This window comes from Gobio gobio (genome assembly GCF_949357685.1).
Source record: "Gobio gobio genome assembly, chromosome: 1".
Taxonomy (NCBI): Eukaryota; Metazoa; Chordata; class Actinopteri; order Cypriniformes; family Gobionidae; genus Gobio; species Gobio gobio.
This window is the reverse complement of record NC_137097.1, coordinates 13,493,974-13,517,535: the sequence shown is the minus strand read 5'-3', so window position 1 is coordinate 13,517,535 and position 23,562 is coordinate 13,493,974. Positions and strand designations below refer to the sequence as shown.

General features: G+C 37.5%; 1 protein-coding gene across 1 annotated transcript; it reads right to left on the bottom strand.

The window, feature by feature from the left end:
- Positions 1–5,866: 5,866 nt before the first annotated feature.
- Positions 5,867–22,018, bottom strand: LOC307124033 (uncharacterized protein). The gene is made up of 3 exons (XM_079812993.1): positions 21,975–22,018; positions 16,400–16,547; positions 5,867–7,684 (listed from the first exon to the last, which is right to left on the bottom strand). The coding sequence occupies exons 2-3, from the start codon at positions 16,482–16,484 to the stop codon at positions 6,576–6,578; spliced, it is 1,194 nt and encodes a 397-aa protein (XP_079669119.1). The 5' UTR covers positions 16,485–16,547; positions 21,975–22,018; the 3' UTR covers positions 5,867–6,575.
- Positions 22,019–23,562: the final 1,544 nt, after the last annotated feature.

The following is a 23,562-nucleotide window of genomic DNA, read 5'->3' as shown; positions in this document are numbered from 1 at the left end:
ATAGAATGTTGTAAATTATCTGTGCTTTAGTTCCCCGTGTATCAGCTGTTAAAGGAAATCCACAAGCGCGGTGAAGTTCATGTGCGCGTCCGCGTCCTTTTCTGCAGATGCAAGTAGTAAGATTACTTTTATGTTGTCTATATCTGATTAATCTCATATGGACACGTTTGGTTGAGTTTAATAACCAGCTAGTAAAGCACTGCTGTTATCAACTGGTGTTCATTCTCTTCAGTTTCAGCTCACATGCAATGCCCGACATTATCGCCTCTGGGTTATTGGAGACGGTTATATTCTTTTTATATAGGCTATTTCTCTTTCAAAAGCATTGATGATATTAATGCAGCAATGTTATTTCGTTCTCATATTTTTTAACAGTAGACCTGTTTTATTTAAAGTTGTTTCTCATTATGCCTTCAAAAACGCGTTGTGATGCCTGTCACTTTGATCAGGAAAAATAAAATTTAGTGCAAGATGTGCAGAGCCAATCTGTCATGTACATAACATTATAATGAGAACACAATTGTAATAGTTTTGTAAATTATCTGTGCTTTAGTTGCCCGTGTATCGGCGTTGTTGTTAAGGGAAGAGCGCATTCAAAATGTGTAAAAACTAGCACGACCAAGTTCACGTGCGCATTCGCGTCCTTTTGTGCTGATGCACGTGGTTCACTGATTAATCTAATATAGGGTGCCTTTGGTTGAGTTTATTATCCTGCTAGCAAAGCTATGTAGGGTGCTGTTTATTTACAGTTTCAGTTCAATTACAATGATATGATTGATTGGGTTATTTAAGACGTTTATTTTTTTAAAACATCTAAAAACAAAATAACCATTTATGCATCATAATCTAGCAGTTATTCTTTTTAGTCATATGTTCATGTTTTCATAGACATGTGATGTTTGTATTTGTCAACATAATTTTTTTTCGTAACACTCTTAAAATAGTTTCATATCTCCATGACGGAGACGCCCTGCACCCCCACAAGCCCGCCCCCAATTACTCGAGTACTCGTTTTTGAGACCTATCGATGATCGAAATGAGAAATTGAAAAAAATTCCCATCCCTAAAAAAATATCCATATTTAAAATAGTGCTGGCCGGTATAACGGCTCATACCGAATACCGGAATTTATTTTTTGTCATGATATGAATTTTGATGATACCGCAATACCGGTATATGTCGCGTTCGGAAAGCGGCGCAGCTTGTCACTGTTTGAGAGGGCTCACGTTTCACTGTAGTGAGAGCACAGCTGAGATCGCATCACAGCCTATGGTAAGTCCGAAATCACCCCCTAAAGCCTCATTCACTATTATTCCCTACATTACCCACTTGTGGGCAAAAATGTAACTGCTTTATTCTTTCTGTGTTAAACTGACGTGTGTCATTTGTTCAGAGACTGTAGTGTTCTTAAATGCATTGCAAATATCCTTCGACCTTTTAAATGTTCTTCCGCGTTTCTCCCTCGTTTTGTCAGTTTGTTGTTATATAGGGTTAGATTTTTTAAAATGCTTAAGGTGCCCTATTTTTTTCTCTCTTCATGGTCATATTTTAACATGCATGTGTCTGTAATGAGTGTGTTGCATGTGTTTTATTGGTTGTTGTTGTCTCCACACAGCATCATTTTGTGGGGCTTTGTTATAAATAGGGAATTCTAGTCAATCTACTGCAGCATCCTCTCTCAATTAGTAGAAAATGTGTTTAACACCCAGTCATACCGTCATATACCGCGAAACCGAACTAAAATAACAAGTTTCCGGCAGACGGCTTAATTTTCATTGGATGAACTAACCCTTTAAATAAGGAGACCAAGCTGTTTAGCTAGCAAAATGTAGGGTGTAGTAACTAACGGTTATAATAGTAACTCGCGAGTGAGCGGGTGAACCACTGATGCTAATACAGCGGCTGTAGTTATTATAGTGTTGAGGCGCCCAAAAAATTCTGAACACAGAATTGGTGAAAAACTGTTTAACAATCTAACTCCACAATTCAGTTCACAGTCTTTGTAACTTTTCTCAAACCTCCATTTACTGAACATTTGTTAAAAACCAAAAATGAAACTTTTGTACCCATTTGATAGTTAAAATGCTTCTCTAGATGTGCTTGTGTGTTTGAATCTTTCTAACATGAATGTTCTTCAGCATCATGAATGAATGAAGAATAAACACCAACCTCTTTGTTCTTCAGGATCTTCAGTGCGTTTCATTCTGCAGGTTCTGGATCACTCGCGTACTCATTATCCTCAGGCTTTGCAGATTTCAGCTCTGCCTGATGCTTTGATGCTCGTCTTCACTTGTAGCCTGATGGGAATATTCCAGCATTTATTGATCAACTGATGTGGGAGGAGCTTCACTGGTGCTGTGATTGCCATGGGAAAAGCTAATCTGTCAAAAATCAAAAATATTTCAGTTGAGTTAGTTTTTTTCCTAAATGACACATCCAAGCATGTCTGCCTTACTAATTCAACTCATAACCATAACATTATTCTACTCCATTCAAATATTTTGAAACGTTAGTTTTTACTCTTGAAGTCTTAGGGTTTTGAAGAGAGAGAAAAAAATTAATATCCAAGAAAGATTATTATCTGACAAAGACGAGCGCTTTTGCAAAAGTAACTCAAGAGTCCAGTCTCTAACATATACATACATAATCAATACCATGAGACAGCGGCTTCATCATATTTGAGCATTTCCAACCTGGCCTGAAACAGGGACGCATAAGCAGGTACATATTTCATCCCAGTCACCCTGCCCTGAGCCAGATATAATGGTATAATTTTTTTTTGGTAATATTCTCATAGATTACACTCAATTCAGTTCATAATTCAGTTCAATAAAAACATTATACAATATGCAGAAATACAGAAAATAATTAATAACTTAATTTAAATTCCAAATATAAATAATGGTAAGAAAAATTGAAAGCAAAAAAGAAACAAATGCACACTGTTGTCTGTTGACAGCAATGAAAAGAGCTTTAAGTGCCATTTCACAGGTGATCCGAAGACATCATAACAAATGAGGTGAAAACAGGAACTATTGAGATGAAATAAAGAATCTTTTCAGCAGCTCTGTTCATATTGATGCGCCTCAGACTATCAACACTCATTCAACAAGACATTCAGGATCATCAGCAGATCATCTCACTTTATTCGGACTGTTTCGGACACATTATTCCAGTCAGGATATATGACAAAATACTATTAAACTGCTCTATTGAAAGACAATACTGTAATATCTCACAATACGACATGGATAAAACACCAATAATACAAAAACAAACACCAATGACACTCAGATAAATAACTACAGCAGGATAATATGCCCATATGAATCTAGTTTGATTTTATGATAAGTACATCACTGTATGGAATTAGATCCAAACGGATAATGATTTTAAAACAAACCTTTAAAAAATAAAGAGCAGCACAAATATGTAATGTTTCCTGTATCAAACTTTATTCATATTTATCTATATACATTTACATCTAGATTTTAAATGTCTCACGTGGCTCATTATAGGCTCAATAGAATGTATTTAGCAGTAGGCTATCTGTTTTAGTATATTTTAACAATGTCATGTAACTAACATGTCTGATCAGTCAAAGATGTGAAAAGAGGAGAAATAAAACGTGAGCAGCAACACTTGAGATGGATTTCCATCCATTCCCCTCACAGATCTCAAACTTTGACTTTTGACTTGACACTCAGTAACAGTTCTCAGTCCAAACATCGAAACAATCAGGTCTGAATGAACTCAACACATGTTCCTCTCACGCTGCTGCTGCTGCACTAAATTATTATTTCAGGAGGAAGATGCCAGAAAAGACGCTCAAGTTGAGAACAATACAAAAATTAGCCTGTCGCTTCATCAAACTGTATAAAGTGTGTGTGCGATGGTGTGTAAATATGAGAAATACCGTGAACTGCTCGCCTCATCGGCTCCTCTTCTGTATTGGCAGCTTGTACTCTCTCACACAGCATTAGCGCCATTAATCAGGATCTCCGATGGCGCTGTATTTCACTGAGATACAGAGAGGAAAATAAGTATTTGAACACCCTCCTATTTTGCAAGTTCTCCCACTTAGAAATCATGGAGGGGTCTGAAATTGTCATCGTAGGTGCATGTCAATCAAAATCAAATCAAATCACTTTATTGTCACACAGCCATATGCACAAGTGCAACAGCAGGTGAAACTTAAGACGGGCCTTGACATGTGCTGGTTTAAGCAGGGGAACCTTCCGTGCCATGCATGATTTCAAACCATGACGTCTTAGTGCAGTGGTTCCCAACCACGTTCCTGGAGGACCCCCAACAGTGCACATTTTGGATGTGTCCTTTGTCTGACACACCCACATCAGGTCTTGGAGTAGCTACTAATGAGCTGATGACCTGAATCAGGTGTGTTTGATTGAGGAGACATGCAAAATGTGCACTGTTGGGGGTCCTCCAGGAACGTGGTTGGGAACCACTGTCTTAGTGTATTACCAACAGTAACCTTGGAAACGGTGGTCCCAGCTCTTTTCAGGTCATTGACCAGCTCATCCCGTGTAGTTCTGGGCTGATTTCTCACCTTTCTTAGGATTATTGAGACCCCACGAGGTGAGATCTTGCATGGAGTCCCAGTCCGAGGGAGATTGACAGTCATGTTTAGCTTCTTCCATTTTCTAATGATTGCTCCAACAGTTGACCTTTTTTCACCAAGCTGCTTGGCAATTTCTCCGTAGCCCTTTCCAGCCTTGTGGAGGTGTACAATTTTGTCTCTAGTGTCTTTGGACAGCTCTTTGGTCTTGGCCATGTTAGAAGTTGGATTCTTACTGATTGTATGGGGTGGACAGGTGTCTTTATGCAGCTAACGACCTCAAACAGGTGCATCTAATTTAGGATAATAAATGGAGTGGAGGTGGACATTTTAAAGGCAGACTAACAGGTCTTTGAGGGTCAGAATTCTAGCTGATAGACAGGTGTTCAAATACTTATTTGCAGCTGTATCATACAAATAAATAGTTAAAAAATCATATATTGTGATTTCTGGATATTTTTTTGTGATTATGTCTCTCACAGTGGACATGCACCTACGATGACAATTTCAGACCCATTTTCAGAACTTGCAAAATAGCAGGGTGTTCAAATACTTATTTTCCTCACTGTATATATATATATATATATATATTATATATATATATAATATATATATATATATATACATTTTTTTTTCGTTTCTGTAATGCAGCTGATAAATTTGTTTATTTTTGTCAATTGAAAGAGAGCATTTGTGTGTAATTTTAGTTGGACAGAAACCTGAGAACTTAAAGAGAATGACCTGTTTACTCAATTGGTTCATTTAAACAACCATTTCAAAAACTGAAGTGATTCTTTTTTTATATTATAGTAAGAATATGTATAACTCAATGTTTTAACTATTCGAAAAAGCTGAATAATCGTTCAAAACTTACTGATTAGTCGTCAAACAGATGACAATAATCGATGATTAGTCGATTAATTGGTTTGATAATCGTCAGATTAATCGATTATCAAAATAATCATTTGTTGCAGCCCTACTGCTACCCTGCCAGTACAAAGATAGATCAAAGTGACATTACGTTAACCAACCATTCAGAAACGTCCTGTTCGAGCCTTAATCGTCGAACTTTGTTGGGGACGTTATCTTGTTCCGGGTCCGACTCCAGTTCAAATTGATACGGTTGCACAGATGTGTCCTCAGAGAGACTAACTTTTCATTCAGACACTAAAGAATCATATTAATTTGTACAAAAATGGCATTATATGAACCCTTTAAAATTGCTAGTGCAATTGGAGGACAACCACAAAGACAATTGAATGAAATTTATCAAACCAGAGTCAAACAAAAAGCACAGAATTTTTATTGAAGATTGTTGAATATTAAATTTCAGCTTTTACCATCAAAAAGACGGTTTAGGCAACCTCAAGCAAGGACAAGGGTGTATCAAATATCATTTGTGCCCACTGCAGTCAGAACTTTAAATACTGGGACCTGAGCGTGAGGGGGATTGTGTTACTTGATGTCTTTTTATTTGATTTGTGTGATGATATTGAATGCGTTTCTTTGTGGTGAAGCCAAAGACAAATTTCCACTTGTGGACAATAAAGTGACTAACTAACTAAAGTTCACAACAAATCCAATGAACCACAGCCAATGACACCTGCTCATTTTCTGGTCTGTAACTACCACCCAAGACCATCTAACCCTCCGCCAGCTGCTCAGAATAGAGAAACCTTGTCAAAGAGATGGAAATACAGATGTTGCAATTTATTATTTCCAGTTTATCAATATTGAATAATGCTGAATCTTTATAAAGTTAAAGATGATCATCATTGCTTTAATGTTTATGATAGTTTTGTTTGTTTACCTTCACAATATGTTAAAACAAACTACATTTCCCATGAGAAGCCGCGCGCGAGATGGTCGGCAGAGAATGCTGGGAACGGTCGGGATTGTGCCCTCTATATTTCTTTGCCTGTTAAACATATACAGTTGTTTTGTTTCTCATCAAACTTTGATCAGTAAAGTTCCTGCGAAGATGATGTTTCTAGTCTCATTCACTCCATTCTAAATCTGGTTTCTCTCCAGCATGAATTCTCAAGTGTTTTTTAAGATGTCCTTTCAGATTGAAACTCTTTCCACACTGAGGGCATGTGTGGGGCTTCTCTCCAGAGTGAATTGACAAGTGGTCTTCAAAGTTTCCTTTAAAACTGAAACTCTTTCCACACTGAAGGCATGTGTAGGGGCCCTCTCCAGAGTGAATTATCAAATGGTTTTTAAGATGTTCTATTTGATTGAAACTCTTTCCACACTGAGGGCATGTGTGGAGTTTCTTTCTGGAGTGGACTGACAAGTGGTATTTAAAATTTGCTTTCTGATTGAAACTCTTTCCACACTGAGAGCAGGTGTAAGGTTTCTCTCCAGAGTGAATTCTCAAGTGGTATTTAAGATATAATTTATGATTGAAACTCTTTCCACACTGAGAGCAGATGAAAGGCTTCTCTCCAGAGTGAATTCTCAAGTGGTATTTAAAATCTCCTTTACGATTGAAACTCTTTCCACACTGAGAGCAGCTGAAAGGCTTCTCTCCAGAGTGGATTCTCATGTGGGCTTTAAGGTTTCCTTCTCTATTGAAACTCTTTCCACACTGTTGGCAGGTGAAAGGCTTCTTTCCAGTATGAATTATCATGTGATAGATAAGGCTTCCTTTACAAGTGAAACTCTTTCCACACTGAGAGCAGGTGTACGGTTTCTCTCCAGAGTGGATTCTCATGTGGGCTTTAAGGTTTCCTTGTTGTTTGAAACTCTTTCCACACTGTTGGCAGGTGAAAGGCTTCTCTCCAGTGTGAATTCTCAAGTGGTTTTTAAAATCTCCTTTATGATTGAAACTCTTTCCACACTGACAGCAGGTGAACGGCTTCTCTCCAGTATGAATTGTCATGTGACTGATAAGGTTTCCTTCTCTACTGAAAGTCTTTCCACACTGTTGGCAGGCAAAATTACTTCCAGTTCCAGTCATTTGAGCTATTTTTCGTGAAGAAGTGTTTTCAGTCTGTGAGCGACTAAAAGTTTTTTCTCCAGTAATGAAATCATGATTGTTATATTGATCTTTCCTTTCCATTTCATTCAACACTTCGCTCTCCTCTTTCAGTGCTATCAGGTCTAAGGCAAAAAAAGAAAGAAAGAAGTTAACATCAATTTAACAGCACAAAGCAACAGACATCCAAACATGCATGTTAAGCAACAAAACCAACTGCAAGCAAAAGAGCACAGCAGAACAAAATAAAAATAAAACGATATGTAAAAAACAACACAAGACATAATTTTATGTTTAAATATCAGAGTTTTATTTATTATTAATGTTTAATTTCCCAGAGAAACAGTATTTGTGAAGAATTCCCATCATTGTACAGAAACGGTTTGTTGAAGATACAAATGAGGCCATCCTTAAAAATATTCTTGTTTGCCGTAACCCAACCGACCCTGTCAATTTAGGACCAACTCAAATTTTTTTTTTTTTTTTTTGCTTTTAGTCCGACCGACTTGCCGGTTATAAATTTGCGTTAAGACCGATCAATTTCTTTACTCTTCAAACAACTAATACAAAAGCAATAAAATAATATTAATTATATTATAGTAAGTATTGTAAATATATAAATTGCCTAGGCCTACATACAAACGAAGGCTACGTTCTTTCTTTTAAATAAAAACCCGTGGCATCATCTATGTTTACACTATTGGTTAACGGATGTCACACTATGGCCTGTGAGTTCGCTTCGTCTCATACTCTCATTCACTGTCAGAGTCAACGGTTCGCGCTTGGTAATGATGGCTGCGGCTGCAGTAAACAAAATGTTCGTGGTCACCGTTCAAAGTCATACTAGTTCAGGCACCATAATACATCTAAAATCTCGACACCGCTTTAACTTGGCACGAAGTTCTGGAAAAACTGTGCCCAGAACCACATTGCATCTTTGCCAGAAAGTCGCTGACAGTTCGGGCTCAGCGGGCACTCCAGAGAATGCTCTTCAAATATGACTACAGCTGTGGTTCCATGTTGACTGTAGAAGGCATGTCTCTGTCCATTTAGGTTATGTGCACTCCGTCATGTAGTCATATTCCATAGGTGGTCTTTTGTCACTCAGACAGTAGCCGCGTTTCCATTACAGATTTGCTCAACTTTTGCAATATTTTCTAAAAGTCGATAAAAAAATATTGGGAAATGACAGCGTTTCCATTAACTGATGTTATGCGATTAAAACATTTTCGTGATAAATCATTCCAAAAATCATGCTACATGTGGTTAGGTTTATGTAGCCTATATCCCAGCCACTGCACGCCATTATTTTTAATGGTAAGAGACGTGTGTGTTATCCAAGCACTGATGACAAGGAAACCACCTTATACTTGAGCGGCACACATGAGGTGTTATGATAAATTGTGACATTTTATATTCTGTTGTTTTTTAAGAGTTTAATAAAGAACTCATCTTCTGTTCAAACATACCATCATCTGTAAAGAATGATCGACTTTTACAAACGTCAGGTTATTTTGATGCATTGCCACATACAGAGACGAGCGAAAAGATTTAATTTGAAGGTGGTAACTCAAAGGTTTTTTTTACCACTTCGTTATTTTGGCTTGGAATTTCGTTTGTTGGAAATATGAACTGAATTTAAAAATGCTTTTGAAATGGAAAACTTTGCGTTTAATAAACAAAATATATTTTTGAAATGAAGACAGCGTTTGGAGTGGAGTGCAAAATAATCCGTTCCCTGAGTCCACGGCCTTTGCTGTTATTGTGAGTGTACACAAATAAAAGTAGACCGTTTACTGTTTATAATTATGTCTTGCACTGATCTGTATGGCTAAAAATTATGGAGTATTGTGAGTTGTGTCCGCTGGAATAAGGAAAAAAAAATCCATCAAAAGGCGCCGACGACTTCACCGGACAGAGGGTTAAAGAAAACGTAGCCTATTTAGTTCCATATAGTTAGGCTATGTCTAAATATTATAATCTTTTAATTTCATATGTTGATTATGAAAAGTGAGCAGCATTAGTAAGGCACATAATCAGATGCACATATGTCTGGAGACATGGATTTTGAGCATTTCATTGAATTTGTTTTCTAGAAAGTCTTTCTTTAAAATGAATTTCGTTTTGTATAATTAATTTTGATCAATGTTTAATCAACTATTTGGCAGTATATTTAAGAAATAAGAAGCAAACCAAGATCGTCGGGAATGGATTGACATGCGTAACTGGCCTGTTTCCTCAGTCTTTGAGCAAGGCTGAAACTACAGCGTCTTTCTGTTTTAACACATTTCTTGAATATATGTCTTAATTACAGTAGGCCTATAGATAGTTAAGATATTTGTGGTTGCACCGGGTCCGTCATTATAAAGTTACGCCACTTTGCTTATTAGGAGAAAATATAGCCTATCTAGTTATTAGACATACTTGAATGGAAAAAAAATAATATGTAGGCCCTGTGTGGGAGCAATGTGTGACCATACCAGGTGACCTGTAAATACGAAAACTTTTTACATTGCAGTTTTGCGAAAATTTCCTTTTTCAAATTGCCTTAAACACTAGAACGGCCACGGGGTAAAATTTATCCATGGCTGTTTTTCAAATGTACATAAGATTTTCAATAAAATATCCAAGTCTCCCAGTCACTGACCTTTACTAAAACTGTGTTATTTACAATCCCTTGTTGTTAAAAATTGTTTAGATAAAACCAGATTTAAAAACGGGGCATTTAAACCTATAAGCGCCAGCGGGTCAAATTTACCCCTATATAATTCCTCTATTTTCGCACTTTAATTAAAATCTAGTGGCTTCTTTATATCTTGATTCTACCTCTTATTTCTTCAAATGAATGCACCTGAAATTCATGCAATAAACAAATTGACAAAGATTTCAAATTGTTTGTTGTCAATATAGCCTGCATCAAAATGAGGTTTGCAATCATGCGCCCGAAGGCACAGGTTGTAGACTCAGTGACGTCATGATATGCTAATTTGTTTAAATTCATACCTACGTAATCACCATCACCAAAATTGTACTTTTTTTTTTACATTGAAACTTGAAAAAAAAAAAAATAGACCTACCTACCGACCCTTTTCTTTTTTACTGTTGCTGCAAACCAAAATATTTTTAAGGATGGCCTGACCTACTTTTGCCATATGATTGTGTATCAAAGTAAAATAATGACAAATGTCTTTGAAACACAAAAGTATGTTTAATTTTATATTTTTACAGGCTAAAATTCTGAATGGTTGTGTATTTAAGCTGTGAATATTTCTACTGAAAACATTTTCACACGCAATTTCATTAACAAAAAAAATCATTCATAATTACTTTTGCAGACTTAATTTGCAACATATTAACTGAGTTTAAAAATAAAACCTATAATATTTAACAGGAAATTTTCCTTCCACTTTATTTCGCTATACAAATTCACTTTTTTGACAGACTATTCAACATTTGCACACATGGGAACTGCAGGAATAGCAGTAAAGCACTGATACCTGATACAAATCCAGAGCAAAAGAAAGAGAGAATCATTCCTTCACAAAAACTGACTTACAGAAAAGGAACAAGTAGTATGTTACTATTATCAGGACCAGTTGCCTATATATGCAGAAAAACTGTATGAGAGATAAAAGCTACATTTACATTTAATTAAGAGTCATAGTTTCCCTTCCTGTGTACATGCAAGCAGCTTTTCTACCACAAAGCAGAAAATTATATTCCCCCGACACTGATGTACAGAACAAACATTACATCTGACTAGGGCTGGGCGATGTATCGAATATTAGCGAATTTTGACGACGATGTAAAACTTAAAAATATTGTGAATATCGAATATTTCAAATTCAAGTATACCTTCCCAAAGAATGCGCCAAACTCCCCAATATTACGTATTACACTATTCTACAATCGAAAAGGAAGCTTTGGCCCTTGTCCTTGCTCTGAATCATTTTGAGGTGTACGTTTCATCCAGTGTTTCACTTATTGTGTACACTGAACATAACCCTCTAGTGTTCCTCCACAGCATGAGAAACTCTAACCAGCGCTTAATGCGATGGAGTCTGTTTTTGCAGAGATATGACCTTACAGTCCGCCACATTCGTGGGAAGGATGTTTTGGCGGATGCTCTGTCAAGGTCGTAAGTTGTTGTGTTCGTTTATCCCATGCACTTTTTGATTTTGCCATAGGTTATCCTATAGCAACATTTTATGGGTGGGAGTGTTATGTGGGAGTGTTCTAATCTACGTTTCATTGCGGTTTACCTGGTAGCTCACCTGCAATCAACTGGTTAATTGGTGTCAACTGAGGGGAGCCTATTTCAACCTAGGACACATGCTCTCTTTCTCTCTCTCTATCTCTCGTCTTGCAGCCAACACTGCAGTAGCAGTGGCACTGTTTTTTTCTCTACAGTCCCTTTTTTTCTTTTTATATTTAATAAATTCACTTTGATTGGCAGATTTCTGTCTTTGTGTCCTTTATGTTGCATCCCTAGAGCCAGGGTTGTAACACTAGCCTCGCCCTCTTCATCTGCAGAGAAATCTGGTAGGCCTGTCGTCTCTAAACAAATAAAGCTGGTCGATTCATTCTCTTGTGGTGTGCTATTTGCGAGAAATAGTAAAAAGCGGGAAGAAATTACATTTCAAAAAAACATATTTTAAAGTTCTATGGACGAGCCGAACCTGCAAAACCTACATCAGTCTTACCATTCATTTTATTGATGGCTGGGAGCTGAAATCCGCTTGTCTGCAAACCAGTTACTTTCCAAATGCACACACCAGAGAGAACATCGCAGATGGATTACCTGCCACACTTGTGTCTTGGAATTTGAGAGAGGAGCAACAAGTTTGCATCACAACAGATAACGGGAGCAATATAGTCAAAGCGACTGAATTGAATAAATATACAAGGCTGCAGTGTTGCCATGCATGCCATAATTTGTGAAATAGTTTGACTTTTAATGTTAGGTTAAAGGATTGTATGCTAATTATTTATTTAATTTTTTTCACAGAGAGAAGCATGAGGGATGCCCGCATTGAACATGAGTATCGGTGTGTGCAAGAAAATTGTGGCCAGCTTCTCACACAGCTGGAGAAGGAGAAGAGAACTTGCCAATGTCCAGAGAGATCTCCATCTACCAAACCACCAGCTTATTACCAAGTCGCCTACCAGGTGCGGATCCAGGGAACAAATGATTGCTCGAGTTCTGGAGTAAGAGCCAGCCATAGGCAAAGTCCTTGCCTCTGATAAAAGGTGCCCACCTGGTATGATCTTTAGGTCCTGGAGTCTGTTCACAAAGCTCTACTACGGCCACTTCTAGATTTCACTGACGCATTGTCAGGTGAGGATCATGTCACGGTTCCTTGTATCAAACCAGTGCTTTCTCTGTTGAACACTGACATCCTTGCACCTCAAGAGGAAGATACAGACCTCACAAAATCAATCAAAAGCTAAATTCTGGAGTATTTCAAAGACAAATATTCTGATCCTGAGACCATTTGCTCCCTCACTGATCCGAGGTTTAAAACCACTTATATTGAACACAACAAAATTCAGGAGGTGAAAGCCAAGCTATTGACGAGATCGAGTCCCTACTTGCTAGCACGCATTCTGCGTCTGACACTGTGGAGTCCAGTTCAACAGCAAGTGCAGAAGCTCCACCAGAGCCACCAGCCCGAAAAAAGAAGACATTGGGGACCTTCTTCAAACAGGCAACATCCTCTTCTACTTCTTAGGGTTGTCCCAGAGGGAGGCAATTGAAAAGGAACTGGAAAGCTACTTGCACGCTGCAAATGCTGACAGTGACACAAAGCCACTAATGTGGTGGAGCATCCATGAGGCACATTTCCCCAAATGTGCAAAATTAGCTAAGAAATACCTATTAATTCCAGCAACTAGCCCCCCATCTGAGAGGGTTCTTAGTGCCAGTGGGAACATAGTTTCATGCCACAGAGCTTCTCTTAAACCAGAGACAGTTGACAGACTTGTGTTATTAGCTATATATATATATATATATATATATATATATATATATATATATATATATATATATATATATATATATATATATATATATATACATACACTCACCTAAAGGATTATTAGGAACACCTGTTCAATTTCTCATTAATGCAATTATCTAATCAACCAATCACATGGCAGTTGCTTCAATGCATTTAGGGGTGTGGTCCTGGTCAAGACAATCTCCTGAACTCCAAACTGAATGTCAGAATGGGAAAGAAAGGTGATTTAAGCAATTTTGAGTGTGGCATTGTTGTTGGTGCCAGATGGGCCGGTCTGAGTATTTCACAATCTGCTCAGTTACTGGGATTTTCACGCACAACCATTTCTAGGGTTTACAAAGAATGGTGTGAAAAGGGAAAAACATCCAGTATGCGGCAGTCCTGTGGGTGAAAATGCCTTGTTGATGCTAGAGGTCAGAGGAGAATGGGCCGACTGATTCAAGCTGATAGAAGAGCAACTTTGACTGAAATAACCACTTGTTACAACCGAGGTATGCAGCAAAGCATTTGTGAAGCCACAACACGCACAACCTTGAGGCGGATGGGCTACAACAGCAGAAGACCCCACCGGGTACCACTCATCTCCACTACAAATAGAAAAAGAGGCTACAATTTGCACAAGCTCACCAAAATTGGACAGTTGAAGACTGGAAAAATGTTGCCTGGTCTGATGAGTCTCTCTATTTCTGTTGAGACATTCAGATGGTAGAGTCAGAATTTGGCGTAAACAGAATGAGAACATGGATCCATCATGCCTTGTTACCACTGTGCAGGCTGGTGGTGGTGTAATGGTGTGGGGGATGTTTTCTTGACACACTTTAGGCCCCTTAGTGCCAATTGGGCATCGTTTAAATGCCACGGCCTACCTGAGCATTGTTTCTGACCATGTCCATCCCTTTATGACCACCATGTACCCATCTTCTGATGGCTACTTCCAGCAGGATAATGCCCCATGTCACAAAGCTCCAATCATTTCAAATTGGTTTGTTGAACATGACAATGAGTTTAATGTATTAAAATGGCCCCCACAGTCACCAGATCTCAACCCAATAGAGCATCTTTGGGATGTGGTGGAATGGGAGCTTCATGCCCTGGATGTGCATCCCACAAATCTCCATCAACTGCAAGATGCTATCCTATCAATATGGGCCAACATTTCTAAAGAATGCTTTCAGCACCTTGTTGAATCAATGCCACGTAGAATTAAGGCAGTTCTGAAGGTGAAAGGGGGTCAAACACAGTATTAGTATGGTGTTCCTAATAATCCTTTAGGTGAGTGTATATATATATGTGTGTAAGGAATAATTGACGACGGGAGTTTCAATTATTAGAACAATAATGCACACCCGAGGTGGTGATGCGGTCACGACGCGAAGCGGAGTTCTAATAATTGAACGCCCCGGAGTCAATTATTCCGCTTATACTACGATTACCACACCTCAAGACATCGATCCGAAGAAATATTTAAAGGGATTCGTCCGGTTTTTGTACTTAAATCGCTATTGTGAGTAGTACTATTTCTTCCGCGTCTCATCCAACGGCTCTTTTGCTAGTTCTGAAACGTAATTTTAAAGCTGTTAACGAAGGCTTGAGCCGTTGATAGCATTCTACTGCAGTTATTAATAAAGTTATTAGAAAGAGAGCGAGAGAAAGAGAGAGACAGAGCGAGAGAGAGAGAGAGAGAGAGAGCGCGAGTGCTTGTGTGAATTAGGCTACCTCTGTGCATCTCTAAACAGCGCTGTTATTACCTCGCTAGTGAAAAAATGTCACGTGTAGCCTTTAAGTTGCTCCACTATATAGGCTAACTGATCAAATGGTCAGGGCAGCGCTGACACCTTTTTGTGCAAACTGTAGTGCGTGTGCGAGCATGTGTGATTTCAGTAATGAGACAGAAAAGCTTGCCTTTGATGTCCGCTTCCGTCTGTTGGTTTTCATCTGGACTGTCTAATACTGCTGCCGCCCAGTTGTTAAACGTTTTATATTCACCGTAAATATTAAGATTTACTTTAGGAAAATCGTCTGTCATATTGTTGTTTTTTAGTCCTGTAATTTCCGTTATTACAGTTAACTATGCAAAGTGATATGGAACTGTAATGCGGTCAAGAGAGCTGCCTGGAACTACGTTCGCTGTGCATCTCCCAGAAAATAATTGCACACCTCAGAACGTTCATCAGCCAATCAGATTCAAGCATTCAACGGCCCCGTAGTATATATATATATATATATATATATATATATATATATATATATATATATATATATATATATATATATATATATATATATATATATATATATACACACACACACACACACACATACATATATACATATATATATATATATATCCCAGTTTAATTTCCCCCAGTTGCACAATATAAATTGTGAATTGCAGTATTTAACTGCAATGTCTAGTTTTGCATTAGTATTACATCCTTCTCATGGGCATTTAATACTTTTTGACTTTTCAGTCTGAGTTAAATCTCTTTTTTGGCTCAATTTATCTGTAAAAGAAAACATGCCTAATAATTCTGAATACAAGGTGTTTTTCATTTCCAGCCTTCATGAGCAATTATATATCACTTATACATTATTAAATACTAATTTAATAGTAGTTATTAGTATTACTGTGGTTTGGAATTGGTCAAATGTGCCTGGAAAAAAAATGTATCTGGTCATGTGATCTCAACACGTCTGACCAGTTCCATGTCAAAAAAAGCGCTTCAATTCTGATTATTCAAAAATATCACTCATTTCTGTAGAGCTGGAGATTTTAATAATGATCAAATGACTGAGTTCAGCTTTGAGAATGAAACCAACCTGTGTGTTCCTCAGTTTCTTCATGTTTCACTCTCAATGGTTCTTCAATCTTCATTTCTTCACTCTCCTCTTTAATAAACTCCATCTTTATAATAGTGTGTCATGTGGATCTCAGCTGCTTCTCCTGGAGTTTTTCAGTGTGTTTGTCCTGTTTAAGATGAGAATAATTAACAAAAATAAAAACACTCAAAACTAAATCTCTGAGAGTCTCAATCAGCTCTAGTTCAGAAGTTCAGTCTCAGGTAAAAGAGTCAGTCAGTCAGTCAGTCAGTCAGTCAGAGAGAGAGAGAGAGAGAGAGAGAGAGAGAGTGAGTTAATCTAGGTGTGTATGACATTCTTCTTTCAGACGAACACAATCAGAGTTATATTAAAAAAGTCCTGGCTCTTCCCAGGTTTATAATGGCAGTGACTGTTGGGTCATTTTTGAAGTCCATAAAAAAGTCAATTTTGTGTAAAAAATAAATAAATAAATAAATAAATAAAAAATAAATAAATAAATAAATATATATATATATATATATATATATATACATACATACATATTTAAAACTTTATAAAGTAAATTGTCTAGCTTCCGGTGAATCGCCTTCTGTATTCAACTTACAGGGTTCCTACACAATTTTAATTTCAAAATTCCATACTTTTCCAGACTCAAATTTCCAGACTTCCCTACAGATTTTTCCAACCATATTTAACTTGTTTTGTAGCCTGACGTCGTCATACTCAATTCTAGTCAGAATATGAGTCTGATACTGCTCTATTGGGCTGTGATTATGGGGCGTGTTTCAACCCAACCAGGAAAGGCCTCAATTGGATAGACCTACAACCAATCAGAGCGACGCATAATGTTAGTTGTCAAATGTCAACAGAACTCAACTGCACACAGTGTTGCCCGGAGAACCCCCCTGGAAAGCTATTGGGGCTTGTTTTTGGCTAGTTTTGAGGAACGTTAGCAATTGGGTGGGTTTTGTTGTAAAAACTTGACAACCCTGTCTGCCGGCACGCTGGAATAAGTAGCCTAACGTTAGAAGAAAAAGATGAGTGTAAACGAAAAAAAGAATTTAAGGATACACAGAGTACTAACCAACACGATCATCATTTCTGAGAGAAATAGTAAAGGTAAATGTATACGAACAAGTTCTCCGTTTAGGATTAGAACAAATTCAACCCAAGCGCCTTTGATGATGTGGATGATTCCGTTACTGTTTATCATCTGTCCATCATCGTCTAAAGCCCACCCTGACAATTTCATTGGTCTGAACAGTTTCTGTTCAGGCATAATTACTCCTCTACCGATCAAGTCCAGACCGAACTGCTAACAAGTATGTTACATTCTAAAGATTTAGTATTGGCGTTTTTGCCTTTTGTTAGGATAGGAAAGTAGCTAGACAGGAAGTAAGGTGGGAGAGAGAGGGGGGCGGGATTGGGAAAAGTCCATGAGGCAGGACTCGAACTCGGTTCTCCCGAAGCACAACAGCACTACAAGGCGCCGCACTTACCCACAATGCTATCGGCACCGGCAAGTCTGTTACACTCTGAGTCAAAACCTCTATGTAGGCTATCATGTTAAATTTGTACATTTGAAAATTGTAGCTACTGTTGCTTGTACAAGTCAATTTAACACCAAACTAGGGCTGCACGATTAATCGAAAAAAAATCACGATCTCGATTCAAACATAAATGCAATCTCATTTCTTAATGTTGGCGATTCACTTCCGTGTATTTCCCTCAGATCATGCTGCGTTCACGCGTTATTGGTCACACCAGAGCTTGTCACACTCACACTATAACAAAACACTAACCAATCAATCATAAATCTCCACTTCTCTCCTCTCCCTCATTGGCCATGTTCCGCTGTTACTGACGTGTAACAAGGCGGCAGACCTAAACGGAGTCAGATTTGTAGCGGTAAGAGGTAAAAATGAACCCCAGTGAGGAAAATCCCTGTGGCGACGGTGAGAGTGAGGATGTAACAACCACATTGGTACACAAAAAAGGAGCACATTCATGAATTTATTTCATGAATTTGGCAGACGCTTTTATCCAAAAATCCTTCCACAAATCACACATTCCACCGTGTGGAGCTTTTTCGGGTTTAAACCTGAAGACGATGCACAAAGAGTTATTTGCAAATAGTGCTTTTGCATCATCGCAGCACCACAAGGTAACACCACTAATCTATACAATCACCTCAAACGTCACCACAAAATACAGTACGAGTTAGCCATGAGAGACAAGGGAGCCACACCACAAAATACCAGCCGCCAGACCACGCAAACTTCCATAACTCAGAAGTTGTAGTACGGAGCATTGCCATACCCTCCAAGTTCCCAGCGGCACAAAGATATAACAAAAGCCATTAGGGCTGTCACTTTTTCGAACATGATGTGAAATATCCGTAATCGAACTATAGAAACCGGATAGTTTATTTAAAGTGCCATGCAGAGCGGACCCGCGAATATTGCTGAAACGGGTGAAAAACATCCCAACTGTGTCGGATGCGGGTCGGGTCGGACAAGGGAGAACACGGATTTTAAACAGTCACGTGCAAACGAATATAAAAAATATATGCATGTACAGTGCCGCCGCTCCCATTACGCGCATCACGCGCTGGGCGTTGGGCACCAAGTGCTGACGGGGGCACCACAAGAAAATGCTCTCTCCACCTGTATTTCAAGATGATAAAATAATTTCAAATCCATATTAGTTTATTAGTGCGCACGCGCCCTCCCAGGAGAATCACAACCGCGAGCGCAATCTGCCTGCAGTCGTCGAGATGGATCCTGAGGAGTTGAAGAAAAGATAGCCGCAAATGTGGAACTTCATCGCTGAGGAAGCTCGCAGATAACTGTGGTAACAAACCACGCACACGCAGTTCTATCCAACAGTATTTTTATGTTTCCTGAGTTTGGTCTCTTAATAACACTGTCTTAGTACATTAACCAATGTTAAGCGTTTTCTTATAACATTTTTTTAAAAATATATTTTATTTATAGGTTTCTTTTTTTACAACGAAATAAGACAACAAAACCCCTCTCTCCACAAGGCAAGATATTAAATAATCATAAAAATAGAAATAAACAGTAATAAGCATAGATTTACATCTAGTCTGTCTACATTTGTTGTTTCTACATTTAATTTAATTGTAACTAATTACTTTTATTTAAAATTTTGATTCATTTTTTTTAGATTTAAGTATAAGAAAAAATGAGAATCGTGTAAGAGAATCGTGATCTCAATTCCCATGGAGAAAAATCGTGATTCACATTTTAGCAAGAATCGTGCAGCCCTACACCAAACCCAGTCAAAGCTCAGCATTTTATTCAAACTGCAATGCTAAATCAGTGCAATGTTATTCATATTTGTAAGTTTGTACATTTAAATAACTGTAAACCCCTACAGAAACAGAAGGGACGTTCATGTACAATTAACCAGAAAATTAGAAAATAGAGCTAAAGTCAATTGACAGTGCTTAATTGGCTGTTAGGTACAGAAAACTTGTAAAGACTTGTAATTATAAATAAAATACTTAGAAATCATATATTAAAATATTGCTTTTTTAACGATCAAAATGCTAAAATCAGTCACATTTTTTTTTAAAGGGCAATTAATTTACCCAAAAAATAAATTTCTATCATCATTTACTTACCCTCATGTCATTCTAAACTAATAAGAATTTTGTTAATCTTGGACACATGAAGATATTTAAAGGATTAGTTCGCCTCAAAATGAAAATGTCCTAATCATTTACTCCTCACCCCAATGCCATCCAAAACGGCAACCAACTCAGTGAGTAAATGATTTATTTATTAGAAATATTTATTCTTTCTACAGATTAATTCCCTCGTCATAATAGATCACTTAACAACAAAACACAATCTAATCTTAATGATTGCGTGCTCCCTCGATATTTTGCTTATTTGCTTATTTGATGGATGCACATGTTCATTCAACGGCCCAGATTGGATACTCTAGTAAATATCGAAGTTTTGCGAAATGGAAATACACAACTTTAATTTGTAACACTGAGAAAATATCAAATATAACAGTAACGTTAAAGAGAAACAACACTCACGCCGCGTCACGCGAAAACGCAATTGTACTCTGTTTGTGAACGCACCTGATAAGAGTCATAAATTGACCGATGTGACTACTTCTGCAGCTCCAAATTCCCTCTAGAAATGGCCTTTATCTTCTCACCAACACTATATTCACATAATTTAACTTGGTGTTACTGAATTGATAAGCAGACGTTAGCTTTAGATCGTCAGCTTTCTAGACTTCCTGCTAATGTTAAATAGTAAGTTAAGTTAATTAAAGGATAACGTTAGACTGACTAGTTCAAATGCTCACCTTTGATCAGTCGGCAACGTTACATTGTGGGCTTCGTGACTTGATGTGGTCTGGGCCATAAACGTTGTGAGACATTGTGTGGTGGATGCTGTAATGAGACGACAATACTTTTGGCCTAGCATATGGCTTACAATTGCCGCCTCCCCCATGTTGGAGATGTCAAATGATTTGACACATAGTTTGCACATCGCTTTCTTTGTAAATTTAAAATCTTTGGCTAACCAGGCTTTCTATTTAGGATTTGCAAGCCAGCCCTCGGAAAACTTGCATTTTCCCATTTTGTTTTCCGTGAAGTCCACACAAATGTAAAACTCAGGTTCCAGGTGTTTTTAGTCAAGCAGTTTGAGGTGGGGGGCTGGGGCGAGGTGATGGCAACTGCCGCCTAACAACGTAACAACCAATCACTGCAGACCTAAACTCCAGCAGATCAAGTGTAAAAACGATCGGCAGCGCTGGCAGACTGATCCAAACGCCATGAAAAAAAAAAAACGATTGTATATATTATATATTTATTACGGTATATACATTTAGAAATTCTTAATTTTATATTTAGAAAACGAAATAGGGACAATAGTCTGGAAACATAAATATTTTTCCATACTCTGATTTATTTTTTCCATACTTTTCCAGACCTGGAAATTACTCAAATCAAATTCCATACTTTTCCAAACCCCGTAGGAACCCTGAACTTACAGAAGAAAAAAAATGTCTGAAAGAAGTATGTCATACACACCTAGGATGGCTTGAAAGTGAGTAAATCATGGGATAATTTTCATTTTTGGGTGAACTATCCCTGTAATGGATTACAGATACAGATACTATATAGACACATCATGGCATTTTACACTTTCATGAAAACATTAGCAGTTTGTTTGCTGTCAGGACACATTAGTGTTGGTGCTCATTTAGGACTGTTTGAGCAGCTCGACTCGTGAATCGAATCACTGAATCATTTTGCGAAGTGTCAGTTTCTCCATCTCTACTCGCCAGAGACTGAACTCTGTGTTTATGATGAACTGATTCACTGATAGAGAGAGAAATGAGACGCAGCTTTTCTGTTCCTGGTGTGAATGAGACTTACTCACACAAAATATCCTTCATTAAAGTTAGTTAAAGCACTACAATGTTACATTCAATAATGAATAACACATTGCTTGTAAAAAAACTGTGAAACATTGAACGGGTTATAACGATTTAAACAAATTAAACGCTTGAAACAAACCTTTCATCAGCCGAATCATAACAGATGCAGGAGCGCGGCGCAGTGTTATGACGTCACGCCACCGCACCAAAATAAAAGTCCCGTTCACACTCAGCTGTCTTATAATCACAGATGTGCAGAGAAATGTCTGTCTACTATTTGTTTTACTAGATAATCCTTATATTTATAAACGTTAAACAATAATAAACGTAAAACAATAAGAAATGTGATAAAAACAAACATGTTAAAAAGAGTGTGTGAGTTAATAAAGCAAAGTTCATACATCATACCGAGTTGAAACATATGAGAGTCAGTGTGTTTTGCCAATATTAAAAATATGGACAAATAAAGTTAATCTGAGTCTAAAAATGTGTAAAAATAATAATAATAATAATAATAATTATATATCAAGAAGCAATATAAGAAAAAGAAGCAATAAAATGTAATAAATGTAAATGTAATTTCTTAAATGCCAACTATTATTGCTAAATGGTTCAGTCCAAATACAAAATGTAATATTTTATTGAATTTTAATGAAATCAATAAGTCAAGAGTCAAGGGTCATTTGTGTGAGTTGCTGTCTATGTAGTGACTGAAATCGCCACTAATGAGTGAACACAGACCTCCTTCACACCTGCTCCAGTTTCTATTATATATATAAAAATCTGCCAGTTCAATAAATGTCCTGCTTATATGTGATACACAAATAAATAATTATTGAATTTATTGTATTAATGTGTTTCCTCATCCTCACATTATTCCAATCTAAACCTGTATGACTTTCTTTCCTCTGTTGAACACAAAGGGGGTGTTAATGTTAACCGTATTCTTTCTTTGGTTCAAAGGTGAATAAGAACATTATTATTAATATCTGCTGTTCGCCCAACGTCTAACAAAGTCATACACGTTTGAAATAACAAAAAAGTGCTCAATGATAACAGCTTTTTCATTGTTCGATCATGTAAAATGAAATTCCAGGACTTTCAAGGACTTTTCAAGATTATTTTCAAGGACTACAATCAGAGATCTCATTAATAATAATACAAAATTAAATTAAAGGTCACAGAATTCGGCACAATACTGGAATGAAAAGAGGTTGTAAACAAGGACATTTTCTGAACACTGAACAAAACCGTCGTGTTTTTCAAACAGCGGTGCGTTGCTGAAACAGCTGCTGTGTTTGTTCAGTGGCCATAGAGAGAGCTGTGTAGAGTGTATTGAGTGCAGTCCTTTATTAACTGCACATACACTAATGTAATAACTTCATAACACAACAATAAATAACTCACATAGGGCTGTACAATGAATCAGATATTGATACGGACTAGTGTCTGTGAATATTAAAGCTCATAAAGACTGTATCTGAAGTCTGTATGTTGTGCTGTGTCTGTGTGAGTGAGCGCTGCAGTTTCGTCTTCTACTACACAAACTGAAGCTCGTGATGATTTCAGCGTCTGCTGTCTCGCTATACATGAGCACATGAACTTCATCTGCAGAGCTGCTCTCAGAGTCACTTCATCAACATTTCACCCTTTCATTTGATACACACACATATATATATATATTACAGACCGTTACAGTTTGAAGTGAGGCGTTCACAGGACTCTGG